The 20,869-nt window shown below is 45.5% G+C and overlaps 1 protein-coding gene across 2 annotated transcripts in view; it reads right to left on the reverse strand.

Moving 5' to 3' along the window:
- The window catches only part of CCDC6 (coiled-coil domain containing 6), a 107,415-nt gene extending 88,956 nt beyond the window's left edge, over positions 1-18,459 (reverse strand). The window contains exon 1 of one of the 2 annotated variants that reach the window (XM_042907482.1): positions 17,960-18,456. In XM_042907482.1, the coding sequence (XP_042763416.1) occupies positions 17,960-18,262 (303 nt within the window). In that variant the 5' untranslated portion in view covers positions 18,263-18,456. Of the gene's footprint in view, positions 1-17,959 lie in introns of both variants that reach the window. The other variant, XM_042907484.1, reaches the window with a different exon arrangement.
- Between the last annotated feature and the right edge of the window lie 2,410 nt (positions 18,460-20,869).

A 20,869-nucleotide genomic window follows, 5' to 3' on the forward strand; every position in this document is an offset into this window, starting at 1 on the left:
ATACTGGCTACTTCACAGGCCTAATTTGAGGACTGAGCCAATTTAAGGAAAAGGTTTAAGAGAGTGGCTGGTACGTAAGATGCACTAGATAAGCATTAGCAAATGCAGTGTATCCTCTTAGATACATTCACCCATATGCAAAATGATCCATGTTCAAGGTTACTGTAACAACATGAGACCAAAGACTGAAAACAAACTGGATGCCCAAGAGACAGCCAGACAATGAATGACAATGCAACTGTAAGAAAGAATGAAGAAGTTAATGAATGTACTGTTATGGAAAATTCTCCAACATATAGTTAGGTAGAACAGAGAAAAGGCACAGAACAAAAAATCATCTGTACCACCTTTTGTGTAAAAGGGAAGGGGAGCGCATATCATGAGATGCCTTTCTATTAAAAAAAAAAAATGCCAATTAAAAAATTAGAATTTTTTAGGTAATTATGTGACGTGATACAGACATTAGCTAATGCCATGGTGGTAATCATTTCACGATTTAGAAGTCTACCAAATCAACAGGTACACCTTAAACTTACACAATGCTTTCTGTCAATTAGGTCTCAAGAAAGCCGAAAAAAAGAACAGGGAAGGGGCACCTGGGTGGCTCAGTCGGTTGAGCAACCAACTTCAGCTCAGGTCATGATCTCACAGCTCGTGAGTTTGAGCCCCGCGTCGGGCTCTGTGCTGACAGCTCAGAGCCTGGAGCCTGCTTTGGATTCTGTGTCTCCCTCTCTCTCTGCCCCTAACCCACTAGCATTCTGTCTGTCTCTCTCAAAAATAAATAAGCACTAAAAAAAAAAAAAAAAAAAAAAAAAAAAAGAACAGGGGGAGAAAAAGAACATTTTTAATGGCAGCATCTTTTTCAAACCTTAGGTGAAATTAATATCTACTCACAATTGTATACACCAACGATTCCCAAACTTTGTTGCTGGTAATTCTGGAATTACCTGGGAATCTTTAAAATTACTAATGCCTGGCTCCTATCCTCAGACACTGAAGTATGGGACCCTGGGTATCACAACTTTTAAAATTCTCCAGGTGATTTGGAGAGGAAAGTCTGGAATCCACAGACTGGAAGGTGAGAGGCTACTAGTTAGAGAGGTCAGATGAGCATCCCAACAGAGAGCCACTGCTCTGAAAATAAACGAAGTCCCAAGCCCCCAGGTCAGCAGCCCGCTTCAAACACTAGCTGACTTAAGCAAATTAAGAGCAAGGTAAAATTGTCTAGACCATCCCATGGAGGTGATTTCAACAGCCAGGACTCCACACACTTCTTTTTCTATGCCCAGGGCTTGGCCACCCTGCACCAGCCCCCACTGAGGCCTCTTATCACATGGAGTGGCCCTCCTGCAGAGCCCAGCACACATTTGGATAACTTCTGGTAAAAGGAGACTCACTCCCTTCACCAAACTTCAGCCAAGGAGCTAACAACCCAGGCCATCTACCCTGCTATCTGCCCATCCCATTTGTCAGCACTGCTGCACGGCCAATAATTTAATCACATTTCACCTGATTCTTTATTTTTAAGTTGAGACTCCCACTACCCCACCACCACCACCCTCTTACACACACAGACTTCCTGTGAGGCTCAAATGAAATAACCGTGTTAACACCATTCTGTATCTGCTGCACAAGCTGCAGATTTCAGAGCTGCAGACTCTGGGCAAAGATGCTCATTTTTCTACCTGTCCAGAAGACATCTGTCTGCACACACTGCCCACAGCTTCCTGTCTGGTGCTCTCCAGCCCTGCATGGCTTCACATAAGACACTACACCAGACTTTCTAGAAGCCCTAGATGCCAGCCCATCTTCCTAAGGCATGATTTCTCCAGAAAGCTCATCAGACACTTCCTAGCGAAAAACCAGGGAAGACTGCAAAGGACGCCTCACTTCATACCTCCTTGCAGCAGACCTGCAAAAGCTGTGATTCTTGCCGCACACACACCAGACAGTGACCAGAAGTCCACACCACTGGGCAACATGAGGGCTGGGAAGCCAGACTGCATACCTTCCTGAGAGCAGAACACATGATTGGGATGCTTGGGGACTAAGCACCAAGAAGCAGAGCAGCAGGTAAAAGGTCCCAATACCAGCTGCCAGCACACTTAGCAGGAAGAGATTTAGATCTAGGGCTAGCAGGCTCAAGGCACAGGGGTAAAGGCTTAAAGCAGAGAAGCAAGGATAACACATTTGATTCCAGAAAAGTCTCTCCTGTTTACCTTTCAAACACAAATTTACTACAGGAAATACTTTTTTTTCTTAGATGTGATACATAATGGTATGTGGTTATAAATCCTTATCAGCGATGCAAACTCAACTATTTATAGGTGAAACAATCTCAAGACTGACCACATGTTGATAATTGGTCAAGCTGGATGGTTTGCAAATTCATTTTCCTTTTGTGTATGCTTAAAATTTTCCATAATAAAAGTTTAAACAAAATCCTCTAACATCATAAAAACAAATTTCACAGCAGGAGAATGTGAGAAATGTATTCTAACAGCATGATCAAGTGCCAGACATTCAGCAGGGAGACAAGGCCACTAAGCCACTAACTTGAGCAGCTATTTTTCCTCCCAAGGCATCAGCCTCCTCATCAGAGCCCTGGGGCCCGTGACAGGACTGCCACTGGCCATGAACTCCTTTCTGGTGCTGGCCAGGCATCCCGAGCTGTTTCCCACTGTTGAATGCCGCATGCTCTATCAGAAGCGGCTGGTCTTGAGGATATTCAAGGTGTCAGCTCCCCACCTGTCTCTCCTCTGTGAGAAAATTCATGTCAGCCATAAAGGACGACATGAACACACAAGAAAGCATTCTAGGAGAGGGGCTTCTGAGGCTCAAGAAAGACACACAGGAAAGGCCGCAAGTGTCGATTCAGCCATTCAGAGCTGCAGGAGCGGCTGCAAGCGGAGCCTGTGGTTTCCAGCGGCCATGCCTCCGTCCATGCAGATCTCCCTGGCATGTCCTTCACTCACATCCTCCTGGGGAAATAAAAACCTACAAGTCCGCCAACACTCTGTCATCTGTGAAGTGTTCGACAACAGCCCAGGCCAAACATAGCCAGTCCATTTTCATTTCTTCCTGAGCCAGTCCCAGGTCTGACTGGCCCCAGATCCCCACTGCCCTCCTCCCACTCTGCACGGGGTGACCTCTGAAGGCTGAAACTCCCAGTCCCCTGAAGCCAGCTAACTGCCCCTGGGTGCAGCCAGGCAGAGGTACTGGCAAGAGACCGGAGGCTGGGAGAAGGGAGAATCGGGGTGTTCTTCCCCTTCTTATCCACCCTAGGCAGCATTCCTGTCTCAAGGCCCAGCTGGCTCCAGCTTTCTCTTGGTGCCCCCTGCCCCTGGGTTGATAACACTTCCTCCTCCCTCTGTCCTCCAGAGGAGGATGGGAGTGATATCCTGCTGTTCCAAACTCTCTGCACCCCCAAGGAGTGGTCTTCTCTACAGCTCCCCTACTGGGGCAACCAGGCCCTGGATTACATCCGCTTCCTCTCATTCCACTCGGTTTCCTCTTTACTGTGTGAGCCCTGCATGGGTGACTCGCCATCTTCCTTCGACTGTGCCATGGTCGCTGCTTTCTCACCAGTCCCTCCTACCAGCCTCTTAGCCTCTTCACAGCAGGCCCCTTCGATGCCCTTAGCTCAGGGCCAGGCACTCAGTTATTCATCATACCCCGCCGTGCTCCTAAAAGGACGTCTCAAGCGTAGAGCCAGCACTTGGTAGATATCCAAAATCGGCTGAGTTAAATAAACACCAAGGATACCTCATAATCTTTTAAAAGATAGAAGAAGGTCACAAGAAAACTCTCAGAAACATCTTTAAGGGACAGAAAGAAGGATGCTTTTGAGAGGAAACTGATTCTACGGATTCACCACCCATGAATTACAGCAACTTCCCAGACAACAGGCCAAGGACTAAGGTTATGAATTTAAAAAACAAAACTCTGCTATGTTCCCAGCTCCTACAAGAACTTTCACAGACCCTTATAGCTGCAGGAATACAACCCAGTGGCTAAGAGCAGGGGCTCTAGGGGCAGGCTGCCAAGTCCTGGCCCCCCCACCTATGAGCTGACTGACCCCAGACCTCAGCTCCCTCAGCCTGTAAAGTGGCACGATTGTGCCCTGTGGCTTTGTTTCTGGAGCTAACTCAATTAAACAGGGCGCACAGTGCCATCAGTCACTATCCACAGCATAGTTCCAGGGTCTCCAATCCAAGTACCTTCGGAACAGGAAGGAAATAAGCAAGTGCAGCTGCTGTAGGCGTGAGAAGCAGCAGAAGTGATGCCCAAGACAACCAGAGCATCCGTGCCTGTCCCACCACATTCTCTTTCAGAAGTCTTCTAAATCTCCAAAGCTAAACCACTTGCTGTGGGCCACACGCAGGCTGCCAGTGAGTCATCCCTGAATCCTAAACAAGACTTCCCAGGGAACAGGAGAAGACTGAGGCCCCAAAATAATACGCGATCATCGCCTGGCCCCAGGAACTGTGAGAAGCCAAGAGGCCCCATTCTTCCCATGCCATCTCAGGTTGAGAAGGAAAGGAAAAATGAAATGAGAGGATTGGTAACACGTGGCCAAAGAGAAGGGACACCTGATGCACACAAAGGTGGCTTCCAGACAGGAACAAATAAATGTGGAAGGGCAGAAAAAGTGAAAGCAAACAGAGTAGTTGAGGAAGAAGAAGGGCTGAGGTCCTGAAAACCCCGACAAGCCACACTAAGGAAAGGGCACTGGGTTGGCTTTGTGAAAGAAAAAGAAGATGGGCCAATCCATAATAACTGGACAAAGAGGGAAAAGGAAGTCACGTGGTGCCTGTGTCCTGAGGGCTTTCAGAAGTCACCTCATTCATGAGGCAAACCTGAGAGCTAAGATAATATGATCTGTTTTTAAAGAAGGCATGTTGTCTTTGGGGTCAGGTAAAAGGCCAAATGATCACAGAACCAGGAAGAAGCAAAATGGAGATATTTTTAAGTCCTATGGGTTTTAAGACTGCTGGATAAAATACAGGATGCGTCATTAAATCTGCATTTCATATAATTTCTTAGTATACCTCGTTCCATGCAACACTTGGAACATACATATACTAAAAAAGTATTCATTGTTTATCTGAAATTCAAATATGGTTCCTCATCCTGTTTTTATTTGCCAAATCTGGCCACCCTATCTGGTTTCCAAATCTCTCTCCATTATATCAAGTTCACTCAAAGAACCTTGGGGTGGAAAAACAAAGGAGCTTATGAATAAAACTGAAAGGAGGGATAATCCACACAGATGGCCTAGCGGAGAATGCTGTTCTGCAACACATAAAATTGAGAGCATAAAAACGAAAAAAGGTGAGCAGTGGGACCCACAGGAAAGTAAGAACTAGAGAAAGAATACACTGTGGCAGTGCTGTGTGGCAAAGCCTAAATGGTTTTCATCTGTGGGCTAACAAGTGCATTCCAATTGCCTTTTCACATCACCCAACAGAAATTCCAATGACCCAGAGCTACAAGGCTCTGGGCCGAGCAAGAGCGAACCAAATAAAGGATTAAAGTCATTAGTGCTAATCTCCCTTACCTGAAAAAGAATGGGAAGGCATTCAAAGTACTTTGGGAGGGGGACTGAGACAGACCAAAAGACTCCAACAGTCTTGGCTTATGGCCACACCTCCTCAGCAAAAGTAGTAAGGGCTTTCCTGGGTTCAAGAAGGCTTACTTTAACTTATTTACAATGCTGGCTGAGTCCCTGAATTATACCAACTGTCCTCCTTGCCCCCCTTCCATTATACCAAAAGCCTTCACACTGGGACAATAAAACCACAACCGTGCCCTGGTGAAAAGCATGTTCCTTCATCCTTCAAAAAGTCCCATTTCTATTGCTAGAGAGAGAGATCCAGAGGCAACAGAAAGAGTACAGGTCACTTGAGGAGTCCCCTGCAGACAGAAAACTACCGGCCTCCCACAGACTGGTCCTGGCTCACAAGCTGGAGCTGTCCTTCATCATTCAGGAACCGCAAACCTGCAAAGTCAGTCAATTTCAAAGACATTCATGTTTTGGCTTCTGTTCTTTAGACCAGCAGCTAAACAGGAGTGGCACTGGTGTCTCAGCCATCAAAGCCCACCCTCTGGAATCCACACTCCCTTGAAACAGGGTCAGAAGTCACAAAACAGAGAAGCAAGCTTTGACTGTCTGCTGCCCACAGTGCTAAAGACAGAAAACTAGGAAAAGGCACACGTCGGCTCCTATTTCAAGAAATGACGGAAAGAGCCCTACAACCGACCTACAAGGAAAAATGCATCTCTTTTAGGAAACATGTTTGCCTCTTGCTCTCCTTTTATTTTTACGCCACCACACAGGCTGGCTTACTCCTGACTCACCAAACCCTAGGAAACCGGCCAGGTTCCCAGGCATCCCAAACTGCCAGAGAAACACAGGCCCTAAAAAGCCAGGATGCAGAGCTCCCCAACTTAAGGCCTCCAGACAGCTCAGGGCATGGGGCCTCAATCGCCTCCCCCCTCAGCTTTCCAAATGTTATTTTGATAACACCATCTTACGAAGAAAAGTTTTGATTCTGAAATATATTTTGGAAAACAATAGGAAGTATGGGGGTACTAATAATCTACCATATTCCACAGGAATATTAGGTCACAAATTATCAAAACACTCTGATGTGCATGCTCTCATTTCACACCTACAACAGCAGTAGGATAGAGGTATGCTAAAGAAGGTAGTAAGCCCACCAAGGTTCACAGGCTCTGAACGCAATGTAACTTAGCTAGTAAGGTGGCCGGAGCCTCCAACGACTGGGAGCCACGTCCCGCAGGGCCTCACATCCTCTGGTGTGCCACCCTCCTTTCCCACTGCCCAGTGAGCACTGCTGAGGGAAGGGGTGGGGTGACCCAGAGGGCACACGCCAGAACAGTTCCATAGACACACAAAATGGGGATACTGCACAGCTTTAAAATACCCTACCTCTATATGCAACAACAGAGATACTGTTTAATATCAGTAAATATACAAACTAGGATATCAAAGCAAAGAATCCAGACACACAATAAAAACCTTCCATATAAAACCACTTATGGGAAGTTTAAAAATAAGCAAAACAAATCTACAGTGACAGAAGTCAGTGCAAGGTTATTTTTTGGGGTGTGATGACTAGAACAGAGGACAGGGGAGGATGGTGAAGGAAATGATGATAATAGCATGTAGCTTGAGCAGGGTGATGATGACACTGGTGAATTCATTTGTTAAGTTCATAGAGCATAAATTTGTGCATTCAAACCTTGTGCACTTCACTGTAAGCATGTCATACTCCATTAGAGTTTATGAAAACCTGGGCACCCCCAAAACAAATCCCACAAAGTTTACGGAGCATCTCCTACAGCGTCAAGGCTGTGGGAAAAATGATCCTTCAAATGGCAGAACTTTTCTGCACCAGTCGCATGTGAGGTACCCTCAGATTGCCTATGTTCAAATCCCTGTTCTACCACTTACTGTGACCCTCAAGGTGTCACTGACACCTACACCTCATTTCTTCCTCCGAGACGTGGAGATGGCAAAGGGTTGCTAGGAGTTCCCACAAAAAGTGTTTTGAAATGTACCAGGCACACAGTAAAAGACAGTACCATGTAGCTACTACCATGGAATAAGACAGATCATCTCACAGGTGATAAATGACAAAGTACGTGCCTTCAAATAGCTTAGGAGGAAAACACGAAGAAATGTCGGCACTAAGCAGCCAGAGCAGATTATGAAAATACAGAACTGTTCCTATTGTTCCCCTGCCCCCTCCCCACCCCCCTTCTGCAGTCAGCTCCTGGATGGGAGCCAGAAATGGCACCCACCAGGCTTGCCTAGCAGGGTCCTGCTCTCCTCCCCAGTTTGCCTCCTTTCCCCAACACTCAGGTTCTGAGTCAGGGAGGAATGCCCGTCTTGCCACGCCTCTGCCCCCATCTTCCTCTAGATTAACTTCCATTTATCCTTCAGGCTGTAGCTTAAAAGTCACAACCTGGACTACGGTCCCCACTTGCAGATTGAGTCAGGGGCCCTTCACCAACTTCCCAAGTGCTGTCTCATCCCACTGATATATATGGCACATTGCCTAGTATACAGCAGGTGATCAATACGTTTGTTTAAAAAAGAAAAAAAATCCACTATGACTGCGCTTGTCAGACTATTTTTAAGTAGAGGTTATAAAAGAAGTACAAAGAGACTGATTCCAGACTGGGACAGGAGCAAAGGGAGGGAGGAGAGGGGAGCCCAGATGGCTGTGCTATAAGCACAGGGGCAACCTACCAGGGTTCCCTGGATAGGCCACAGGCTGCCCCCTCCCATCACCATTTCTCTTCCAAGGCTGCTACCCTGGAAACACTCCCTTAGGCCTGGCATCCCGGGAATTTGCCGTGGTGACAGGGCAGCCGTGACTGCTCTCACTGAAGGAACAGGAGTGCAGAAAACAAGGAGGAAAACGCCCACAACAAAATAAAGACAAAACTGATCATAAATTGACTTGTACCCCACCCTCCCCAGGCTGTGCAGCCTGCACTTATGCTCTGAGGACAGGCCTGCATTCAAATTCCGCCCCCCGCTCCACCCGCGGCCTGCGTTGGAAAGCTGGCAAGTTATATAACCTGTCTGAGCCTAAACCTGCATAGCGATGCATTACAGCAGTACTGACCCCACAGGATGGTGCTAAGGGTTAAATAAGAAAATACAAGCAGATCCCTCCCAACAGTACCTAACCCCACAGTAAGTGTTGCATGAATATTAGCTGTTATCACAGCAACACAATCTGCTTTGGAAATAGAGCAATGCTGGTAAATAAGAATTGTTAATTAATTTTTTCAATCTTTTGGGTTTTTTCAACCTTTCTTAAATCGTGATCTATTCAAAATGCCATCAAGGAAATTAAATGCTTCCAACACACACACACACACAAAGAGGGGCGCCTGGGTAGTTCAGTAGGTGGAGCATGCGACTTGATCTCAGGGTTGAGTCCCACGCTGGGTGTAAACATCACTTAAAAATAAAATCTTTTTAAAAGTTAATTAATTTTAAAAAATACAAAATTTAAATTAAAAAAAAAAAAAAAAAAAAAAAAAAGCACCCATGATTCATGAGGAGTCAGGGCAAAGTCCTGTCCCCTGACAGTGGGTTACTCCCTCCCAAGGTTCTTCTTGAGAGGGTGCCTCCTCTAAATGCAAAGTAGGACAAAAAGTGCTGAGCCCAGGGCTGGGGTACCATCCATGTTTGCTGAATGACAGAAAACCCGATGAGGGAAAAGCCCCAATAACAATAAAAACTGGAGATGGAGAAAGATAACAGCACTTTAAAATCTTTTCAGTCCCAATTCATAACTTTAACACCAGGATAATAAAAAACAGCTAGCTGCTTCTGTAGATCACTATAAACTTTTCCTTTAAAACATTTTTAAAAGTAATTTTTAAGTCACTAAGAATAGAGGTTATTAGGGCCTAGAGGTAAAGGGAAATGAGGAGGTATTATTTAATAGAGACAGTTTCTGTTTGGGATAGTAAGTTCTGGAAATGGATAATGGTGATGGTTGCACAACACTGTGAATGCACTTAATGCCACTGGATTGTACACTTATGGTTAAACTGGTAACTTAATGTTGTGTATATTTTACTGTATTTTTTTAATGTTTATTTATTTATTTTGAAAAGTGTATGGGGGGGAGGGGCAAAGAGAGAGAGGGAGAGAGAGAACCCCAAGCAAGCTCCCTGCTGTCAGCACTGATCCTGAGTGGGCTCAAACTCACAAACTGCAAGATCATGACCTGAGCTGAAGTCAGACGATTACCCGACTGCGCCACCCAGGCGCCACTATGGTGTATATGTTTAAATTGTACTCTGGTTAGCAAAGATGTTAAAAGCATCTAGCCAATTTTTTTCTCCTCAAATTTTAGTGTTTCTATAATCAGAAGCTCCTAAATGAAGCAGAGACACAATGTTTTGACTCTCAGCAAATGTCTTTGTTTAGATAAATTAAGGCCTGTCTAGTGAAGACCAAAAAAAAAAAAAAAAAAAAAGGAAAAAAAAAAAACCACCAAAAACAAAAATCTCAATAGAATAAAAGTTATTATTTGAGTTGCTATATTAGGATAACAGAAAAACAATCACCACTTACATGAAAATAATGTCACAAGTTGAGAAGCTCTTTCTATAATTAAACACCAAATAAATTATTTTTCTCAAGACTATTTTAACCTTTCTAATTCAGTCACAAAAAGCCAACTGCACAAAAAAGACTCTTTGCTTAGGAAAGCAACACATGAAGTGTTTCATCTACTGCAGGTACTAGATTTCGAAGAACTTTCTTTAGCTCATACAGACTTCCATGTTGTTTTCACTCTGTCACTTTCCTCTTTCCTTCTATGGAAAACTTTTTTGAATCATGACCAATGTCTGGCTAAATATCCTAACTCTGCTCCTCAGTACCAAATGGCCTCATTTGATCCGAAGTGCCCTGAGATGCCCTGGAGGGTATTAGCCAGATCACCCTGGACACACACCTGGCACCCACAGGAGGCTGGTCTGATCTGGAACAGATGCATGGAAGATTATCCCGTCAATCAACACTGCTTAAAAAAAAAAAAAAAAAAACAACTGGAATTTGGAATTGCCCATAAACTAGTATCTCTAATTAACTTTACTGTATGAAGTCTTTACTTTCACATGGTTTGGGATTAAAGACTTAGGAAATTCGATCCATCCAACAATATTCCATGAAAGGAATGTGGGTGGGCCTCAGGGAATAACAGGAATAGAGGAAAAACCACCTAGATCATTTCAATCTACCGGCAGATGCAAATTATAAAATTAAGACATCAGTGGCATTTCTTTTCAATCACCACAAAAAAAAAAAAAAAAAAAAAAAAAAAAATTAAAAACAAACAAAAACCTCCCAGTACCACCTCAACATAGACAAACTGAGCAACCCGTTCTCCCCATCTTGGCCTTATAAAACCAACTACAAGCTAATTAAACTGTGAGTGAAGAGGGCACATCATTTCCCTTGAAGGGACTCAACAAGACAAAGAGGGTGACATAGCCCTCCCTGGAACCCCTACAAGAGTCTGCTGAACCTCCTTTCTTGCTTGCACCTGCACTTCACCACTCTCTGGACTGGAAAGTGCTGGAGAGGGAATGGCTGTTCCTCTGCTGAGTTCGCTACATCAGCAAGCCAGGGCCAAGCTGACGGCAAGTCTAGTGTAATGCTTGGGAAGCTGCTAGAGAAGCCCTTACACTGCTTCTGAGTGCTTCAGAGCACTGGCACCCAGGAGGCCAGTACTCCGAGAAGTACTGGGAGGTTGAATCGTGCCTATTTTTCAGGCTGTACTCCTCACATACCATTTTGTGCCTTACTGACAAGGCAAAGGGAGAAAGAAATCACAGAAAATTTCCCATCATTAAATAAGTATTATAAAGAATTTTAATCACTAAACTGTACCCCATACATTAGAGCTAGGGACCAATAATAAGGGGGTGGTTATTTCTAAATAAACCATAAATCAAACAATTAGTCTTTTTTGAACATTCTTCTCACCTAAACGAGAACACCTCTGCAAAGTAAGGTTTGTAATTTACTGGAATGAACACTGAAATAAAACTCACAGCTGTGAGTTTCACACCCATGAAAGATAAGAAAATTTGACAATATTGGGGAAGGAAGAGTTTGCAAGTTAACACCACTCTGAGATCCTGATGATTAGAAACATTTTCCAGAGCATTAGTTTCCCTGTCAAAAAATTTGAACCACCACCAAGCAAGAACACACTGAACCTGTGAACACTGACTTCACCAGCTTTGACAATAATTCAATCTATCTAAAAGCAGCTGCATTGTGATTGAAAACAAAAAGCAACACCTACCCACTGAGGGAAGAAGTATGGGAGGGAAAGAGGAAGAGGAAGGTTACTCCTGGTTCAGCCTGGCTGTAGTTGAAAAGGTCAGATGAGCATTTCTAGGTGTAAATGCAACGATCACTGCAAAGCATTTAAGAAGAAATGCAAGCACACTGTGTGTGACACCATTACCAAGCTCCTGCAACTCCACCCTGCAAGCCTCCCATGGACATCTACAAGGATTCAGCCAAGTCTCCCAATCTCCTTTGCAGATACTTCCCCAAACAGAGCTTCAGGTCACGGGTACTTGCAGAGATGCACGATAGCACACTGTTTCCCAGAGGCAGCTGTGGGGCATTTCAAAACTAACGAAAGTCATGAGAAAACACTGAAATGATCGGTCACCATTACCAAAACTGAAGTGGTAAATCTGAACATGCCAACAGAACCACATTTTCCCCCTAAAAGCCTGGCTCAAAAATCCTTGGAAAGGTGAAACTGAAGACACTTTGTCCCCCTTTCAGAGGTGAAGTGTATCTTGAACATCTAGATATAGCTACAAGGTAACCTATAACCTCACCCACCCTTAGAAAACAAGAGCTTGGGTTGCATTGATTGTAATGGTTCCCCAAAGTATACACTGTATTCATTCATCCATCTAGCCTCTTTAACCAACCCCTGCGAAGACCATATGTGCTGTTGTTCAGAACACATGCAGCAGGAGAATGACCCTATTAGTACAAGGTCAAGACAGAATGGGCACAAAACAACAACCACTGCACTACCCAGGGCCTCCTGAGTCAACTCAACATACCCTTGAGTATCTACCACATGCCAGGCACTGAGAAATGGGAGTGAACAAAGCAAAATCTGCCCCTGGAAGAATGTATACCCCTGCTGAGGGGCACCTATGTGATGGGGTGGTAGAGGGAGTGACAGATGGGTCCTGTGGGAGCACATGAATGGGCACAAAGCCCACTGTGTGGCTGGTACAGAGGCAGTGGCAATGCGCACTGGGGTGGGGGTGGAAAAGGTAGTATAGTCTACTAGGATCTACGAGGTAGAAGGGAAGGGAGGAGTCAGGGATAGGATTAAGGGCAGGAAGTCTATCCCAGAGGAGTCAGAGAGACCTATTGAAATTCCAGCAACTAGCAGTTCAACCAAGTGAGAGCTTCTAGACGTTGAGGGGTAGGTGTGTGAAGCAAGCAGGGGCCAGAGCAAGAAGGGCCTGGTAAACCACAGAAAGTTTACCTGGATCCAGAGGGTAATGGAGAGCCACTGAATGTTTTTAAACAGGCAATGACTAGTTTCAGATTTTTGCTGTAGGCCAGTGTCTCTGGTCTTGAACAAGAGTCACTGCAAACCAGGTACTGGTGATTCTCCCACCCCAGCAAAACAAAAGGAACACTGCAAAAGACTGTCACAATCTCCTCCAACATTCTGGGTTTTTTTAATCAAATACAATTACATTATGAAACAGAAGAGACATCAACATGAAGAATTTCAACTGCAGAAGAAAACTAACCATACAGCCTTTGTAACAAAACTGAACCATGTATAATTAGACCTAACTGTGAGGTCAGACGTTCTCAAAGTTCTGTCTAAAGCTGGGTGTTTTCCATTAAGAATCTAAGGGGGGAAAATTTTAACAACAACAAAAAAAGACATACACCACACCTCTTTACAAGGGCAATGTCAATCTGACAGCTTCAGAGTCTGCCAAAATGAAGTCTTAAAAATGGAAAATAGTGTATTAAGCTTCCAGAGTAAATAACCCCAAATCCACAACATTTACTATATGGAAGATTTTATTGGTTAATGAAACGATTACACTGTTGATGTTTAAAATAGCCAGGCTTTCTAATCATGCCATACAAACCTGTTTTTCTACTGTAACTTCAAAATTCCTTTGTATTTCTGTATTTCCCTAAAGTTCTATAATAAAGAACTAACTTTATAGTTAGAGAAAGATACTCAAATACTAGGCCTTTATTTTCAAACCAGACACATGCTATTAGGTCTGAACCAGTCTAGAAAAGGCATACGCCTTAGAGACCAGCCATGCCAGGTGAAAGCTCCACTTATACTGAGAATACTAGCAGCTCATCTAGAACTGTAAAACCATCCAACTAACGCCCATTATAGCACTTCCTCATCTCAGAGACCACCACCGCTGGACACCTCTTACTACAATGAATCAGATCATCTCCAATTACATTTTCACCCACAATAAAAGCAGGATAAATCTAGCCTAACATATAAAAGCTATTCAACAGACTGACTGAGCATTTGCTTTTTGTGTATTTTCTCCACGCCAAAGAAGAAATTATGAGCTATAATCAGCATCCTGGTTCCACTGCTGATTTACTGGGAGAAATTGGATAATCACTCAAAACATTCCACTCTTCGCGTAAGCCCCAAGTGAAACATACTAGGGGCAAGCTCGTGACTCCCAGATGCACCAGGCACTTGGACACACGGATGAAAGGCCTCATCCAGTTGATTCTTCCCTAGAGATAATGTTTAACTTTATCATACAGATGCTGAGAACAGGGACCCATGAAACCAGTCCTTTATTAAATAGGCAGCTTGATCCAAGTAAGCATTTATATACCAAAATACACAGAAATGATCACTAGTTAAGATTTCTACTAGCCTTTGGACTGGTTTTTAAAAGAGGGCACAACAATGAGGTACCTACACACCTATCAGAATGGCCAAAATCCAAAACAATGACAACAGCAAAAGCTGACAAGTATGTGGATCAACAGGAATGCTCACTCACTCCTGGTAGGAATGCAACATGGTACAGCCACTTTGGAAAGACAATTGAGCCGCTGCTTAACAAAAATACTCTAACCATACAATCCAGTAATTGCACTCTTTGGTATTTACTCAAAACAGCTGAAATCTTTTGTCCACACAATGCCCTGCACACAGATGTCTGGTGCAGCTCTACTCTTAATTGCCAAAACTTGGAAACAACTAAGTCCTTCACAGGTTAATGGATTACTATGAAGACAGTAAAAAAAAAATCAGTGGGTGCTAGGTTAGGGAGGGATGAGAAGGCAAAGCACAGAGGAGTTTTAAAGTACTTGGTCTACTCTGCAGGATACTACAATAGTAGATATGTGTCATTATACATTTGTCCAAACCCACAGAATGTACAAACACCAAGATGAACCCTAATGTAAACTAAGGACTTTGGGTGATTATGATGGGTCAAAGTTGGTTCATCAGTTGGAACAAATGCACCACTCTGGTGGAGAGTGTTGATAATGGGGGAGGGGAAGGACAAGGAATATGTGAGAAATCTCTGTACTTTCCCCCTTTCCCCTCAATTTTGCTGCAAACCTAAAACTACTCTAAAAAAATAAGCTGCTAAAAAAAAAAAAAAAAAAAAAGAGCCACACTCTTCCACAGTGTGGCTGATTAGCAGTGTACCTTCCTGGACATATGCAGGGAAAAGGAAAGACACTCACAATCACCTTTAGTGCTCAAGAATATTAAAGTTAATATTGTAAGTAAAGGAACTAATAAGCACCAGGAGAGCAAGTAATAGGATTAGGACACCATCTTCCCTTTAAATTAACTAAAATATGAAAAATCTAGCAAGGCCTTCATTGAATTGAATATAGGCCTTATCACAAACTTTCTAGGCAACTACTAATAAGGGCTATGTTTAACTTAGAGTTGTTAGGAGTTGTCCAGCTTAACCTTGACAGAAATTACGACACAGTATTGTTCAATGGGCTCCTTACACCCACAGACCCATTTCACATAGTCACACACATCTCTCCTCCCATATTGCATACATGAGAGGTCAAGCCCACTTCAACACAACCTGGGTCCAAAATTCTCAAAAGCTTAAAAGAACTCTTCTCTGCATTTGCCTTAATAACACCTGTCAAATACTAAGGAACCAGGTAAACGACAAGCATTTTTGTTTCCTTGAAAGTATGAATTAGAGATCAAAGAAGAACTGAGTACCAAAAGGTACTTGTAGGCTGTCATCTAAAACAATATTAAAACTCTACTCAGTACGGCCACATTTCACAAAGTATATCTGGTGGGGTGTCAGTTTTAGCTGAGGGTAAGTGCTAAGAAATAAAGCTACCACCTCACACACTCTTCAAACCAAGTGTTCAGAAGGCCTCCGATCTTATGCACCAGGAATGAACACATTTGTCCATGTGAAGCCAACGTGTTTGTGTATAATTTACAGACCTACTTATAATACGGTCAACTGTCAAACAGATACCCTTTCACAGTATCTCCACCCCTAATCCTCTCTCCCAAACAAACAAAAACAGCCTGAATTGCTCACTGTATACAAGAGGCTAGAGATTCTGTTTCATATAAGTTTTACTACTTTCTATGGTTCACATTCTCCGAGAGACTAACCCTCTCATTTACTAACTCAAACCTTAAATAAACTGCTTCCACCAACTTCCCCCTCTTCTCAAACCCCCACTCAGCAGAGACCTCTCTCTTGGCCAAGAAAGCTAGAGAAGGCTTGGAAGTGGCTGCCTCTGCAAATTCCTCCCTCTTCCTAACCAAAAGGGCACTTCAAGAACTTGACAGTCTGGAAACGCGTGAATGTTGTTCCCATTCCATTCACCAGGACTGGATTTGAGCATGCAAAGTGTCTTTCTATAATCAATTTCTATTTAGGCTGCCAATCACACTGAAACTTTGGTGGAAATCTGCTTCTAAAGCAAATTCAGAATGCCATCCAGGTCCCATGTATGAGCTAGCACTGGGGGAGCATACACACCCACTCACACATACACACTCACTTCTCTGCTGAAGACTTTTTCTGGCACAGGGGCATCCTAAACTTGCCCCGTTTCATTTCCAGACTGTCATCTTTGATCCATTCCCAAATTCATGCTTTTTTCTCCATCTGAAGGTTCAGTCTCATCAGCTATGGTGCAGCAACTCTATGGTAATTTATGCCCTTGATTTCTTGACATTTTCTTCTCAGCTCCTGGCTGGGAAACTGTTTTGATATGAATAGAGTTGTCTGTATGGGGATTCTGCATGTTAATGATGTGGCTAGCTGGCAGGGATATTAGGTGAGAGCACACGGTGTACTTTTTCCAGTTATGTTTCGCCTCATCACGGCTATAGTGGCCTTTCTAACCGCCTGCTTCGCTAGGAGGGAGACTACACACCTAATCTTACCCTCTTCGGGTGAGCCTCGGGCGCCAGGTGGAAACAGAACAGTCTGTTCTCTCATCAAGTATCTGGACTCAGAGGCTAAATATCCCTAGACACTCCACCACCAATGAAGCAAACACACGTACATCCTCCTCCGCAAGGGAAAAGGAGTCAGTCGATACCCTTCACGGTTTCAGCCTGTCCAAGCTGCACACCCTTCACTCTGTCCAGGTTTAGTGTAAGATGCTGCATTCTCCAGGCTGTGCACTGCCGCTGGCACCCCCTACACTCAACCCGAACCAAGGAAAGGACTTCCAACGGAGGTGGGAGCATCAGCTCCGGTACCCGCCCTTCCCTCTCAATCCTGGCCAGAAAACTCCACTTCCCGGATTCCCAGCCACTCTCTCCCGCCCCCTCCCCGGGCGATCAAGCTAGCGCCGTACAGATGCCAGCGAAGTGCCCAGCCCAGCTACGCAACCCCCGCACCCTAAGGCAGGCCCCCGGAACCTAATCCGGCTTCCTCCCTCTCCCACAGCCTAGGGGTCCCCAGATTCTGGACGTACACCTCAGGCACGCTGTGACTGGAAAAAAAAAAAAAAAAAAAAAAAAAGTCCCACCCCGCCCCCCAGCCACGCCACCAGTCTCCAGCACTGCCCGGGAGGGGCCTCCTCCCCAGTGGCGAAAAGAAAATGTGGGTGGTTGTCCCAGCAGCTTTCTCCCGCACCCCGCGAGGGGCCTGACCCCTGAGGGAGGCCAGACTCGCGTGGCCCCAAAGGGACACCTCCCTCTCCCCGACCCTCCAGGGGCCAGCAGTTCTTGGCAGAGTGTGCTCGCTGCAGGTCCCCGGAAGGCTCGGGGAGTTCGGGGGCTGCCCGGTCCAGGTGCAACCTCTCCCGGAGGCGGGCGGAGGTCGGCGCCGCGGCGCGCCCCCCGGGGGAGCAACTCACGATGGTCACGCTGGCTTTGCGCAGGTCGCGGTTTTCCTCCTGCAGCGCCTTGCACTTGAGTTTGTAGGTCTCCAGCTCGATCTTCAGCACCTTGTTCTCCTGCTGCAGCGAGGCCAGGCGGTTGGTGAGCTCCTCCAGGCGGAACGGCGAGATGACAATGCCCCCCGACTTCCCACCGCCGCCGCCTCCCCCACCGCCACCGCCGCCGCCCGAGGTCGATGAGCAGGACGACTGCATGGCGGCCGAGCTGCTGCTGTTGCCCCCCGCCCCGTCCGTGTCGCTCTCGCTGGCGCTGTCCGCCATGGCCGCGGCGGGCTGGGGAAAGGAGGAGGAGGAGGAGGAGGAGGAGGAGGAGCAGGGAGGCGGCGGCGACGAAGGCCGGGCTGCGAATGAGTGGGCGCCGGGCGAGCACAGGGGAGCGCCGAGCTGGGCGCCTGGCAGCAGGGCGCAGACTCCGAGCGGCGGCGAGAGAAAGAGAGGGAGCTTCCCGCTGCCAAGGGACCTCCTCTGCCAGAGAACAGAGACCCCGCCCGGGCTCGGGCAGTACTGCACTGGGGCTCGCTCCAGCCGGGCCTGGCGCGCTCGCTAGGCCGCCCTAAAGAGCTGGCCGAAAGCTCCGGGTCCCGCCCGCCGCCACCGCCGCGGCCCGCCTCCCGGCGCCTGCCGGCGGGCCAGGGACTCGCGGGCCCAGCCGGGGCGGGAAGGCCAGGTCAGCCCTCGCACCAGCTGCGCGCTGGCCGCACGTGTTCCGAAGGAGGGCCTCCCGGCCCCCCGACCTAAGCCCCCAGACGCCCAGCCTCTTCCGGGCTCGCGCCGGCTCCCGGGAAAAGGAAACCCGGTGCCCCGCTAGCCTCGCAGGTGTCGGGGACACGTGGAAAGGTCACGCCGGCTCCCGCATTCAGCCGTGGCCGGGCCGTGGCGGGGCCGTGGCCCCGTCTTCCGCCGACTGCGTGTGCTCCTGTCTCCCTCTGTCTGTTTGAAACATACACGCAGCCCTTTGAGTTTTATCTTCTCGGAGAGCTCAACTGGGAAGCCTAGGATAGCGCTAAGAGAACAGAAAGTTCCCCTGCCAGGAGCCCGAGTAGGGTGAAACAACAGCAGCCACAGGTTAACCTCGTTAAGAATTTGCGGAAGAGACATGCCACTCTCTTTGCTCCTCCTCCTAATAATCTCATAAACCACACTGCGCTCAATCTTTAAACAAGGTGCAACTTTCTTTTCTTTTTCTCTTCACATCTTGAGAACAGTGCCAGGACGTGTCACGCAATAGGATTAAGAGACTAGCGTTTATCTAATCCAAAAAGAAAAAAGAAACACTTTCTGTGGATTAAAACCCATCTCTTTAAGTGCCAGTTTTCTAAGGTAACTGCAGACAAAGCATTATGCTGTACAAATAATGATGATTAAGTGGGAATACAGCATAACCATCACCCTCTTGCCCACTTCCAGAAAACTTTAATAGGTTAAAAATAAAGCATTAATTACTCTGATGTGATCTAATTCAGGGTTCTAGTTTTGAAGCATAAGAAATTCTAAATAACCTTTTATTCCCCCTCTTCTCTCCCAAAGAAAGGCTTGCAGGAAATCCGCCCAGCAGGTGAGACGATTCTAAACATCTTTAAACTGTTGACACAAAACAGCTTTCACTTATGTATAAAAATTGGAAAGTGAAACTGACCAGACTAGTTATTACCAAGCTTAGTCAAGGGAAGAACAAACACTTGGAAACAGAAAACAGGAAAGAAAAAAAAAAGGTGTGAAAATTTTCTATTGCTTTGAACTTTTGGAAAAGTTTATAATGTGCTATGAAGGATTAAGAGGTGGAATTTAATGATTTTTATTCCTACTCCTCTGTTATCTTTAAACCTAAATTTGATCTAATGATTAAGCTGTTATTCTGTGGCTAATGGAAACTGGTACCTCGGAATAAACTAAAACCCCAAGTGTTCCAAATGACATCATCTTTTACCAAAATGGCTGCTTCTGGCAGAGAGCTGAGAAATGCCAACTGCAATTAACACCCAGATTTCTCCTAGTTATTTTTTAGTGCTAAAGGACTTCTGAATTTAGTCGTTGTTGGTGTGGCAGGAGAAAAGAAGAAAAAGAATTGGCTTTGCTCTTAAGAAATATAGCCAATGTAAAGTGTTAGAAGTGATCCAGTGTAATTTTCATTGAAACTTATTTCTCACCCTCACTTTTCTTTTTGGGGATCTGGTACATGAGACCAGCAGCTCATTAAATTAGAAACGGCTTCTGGAAAACTCACTTGCTGGGTGAAATGGAAGAGTAAAGCTCGCAGGGAGCAGCACCACAGGGAGAAACTCAGATTTAACAGCATTCTTTCCGCTTTATTCAGCAGCGTGATAGAATCTTAGAGCAGGTCTGGCTTCCATACTTCACAAGTTCCTATTGTTTCCTATCCCATACTATCTTAAAACTTCCACTTTTAGAGCTTATTGCAACAGAAACATTCCTTCCAGGCAGAGCAAGGGGCAAGTCGGCTCTCTTAGCTTTATCACCAACTAACTGCTTCAGAAAGACCGACGGACTCCTTCAAGTCAGCATAGGGGTGGGGTTTAAAGTGCCTGACTTTCTTAAAGGGCCCACATTATGATAAGCTTAAAAGTGTATTGGTCTTGAATAGGATGTGGAGGAAAACTGCATTTTGACATGGTATTTGTAGGCAGTAATTGTGTTTAGAAGACTTTGGGGGAAAGCCATCTTCTAAAGCTTCCCTGCTGATACAGATGGGAATAAACTGGGGAATATTTTTTCACTGTGGTTTTTATTGTTATTGCAAAGCAGAAGCGTGTCTAATTTTCTACTTCTTGTAAAAGTGATTCCCCTTATAAACAGACCATTTATCACAACATTGGTTCAGTAATAGCATTACAATGGAAACACTAGTTA

Source organism: Panthera leo, chromosome D2, assembly GCF_018350215.1.
Source record: "Panthera leo isolate Ple1 chromosome D2, P.leo_Ple1_pat1.1, whole genome shotgun sequence".
NCBI classification, from domain to species: Eukaryota; Metazoa; Chordata; class Mammalia; order Carnivora; family Felidae; genus Panthera; species Panthera leo.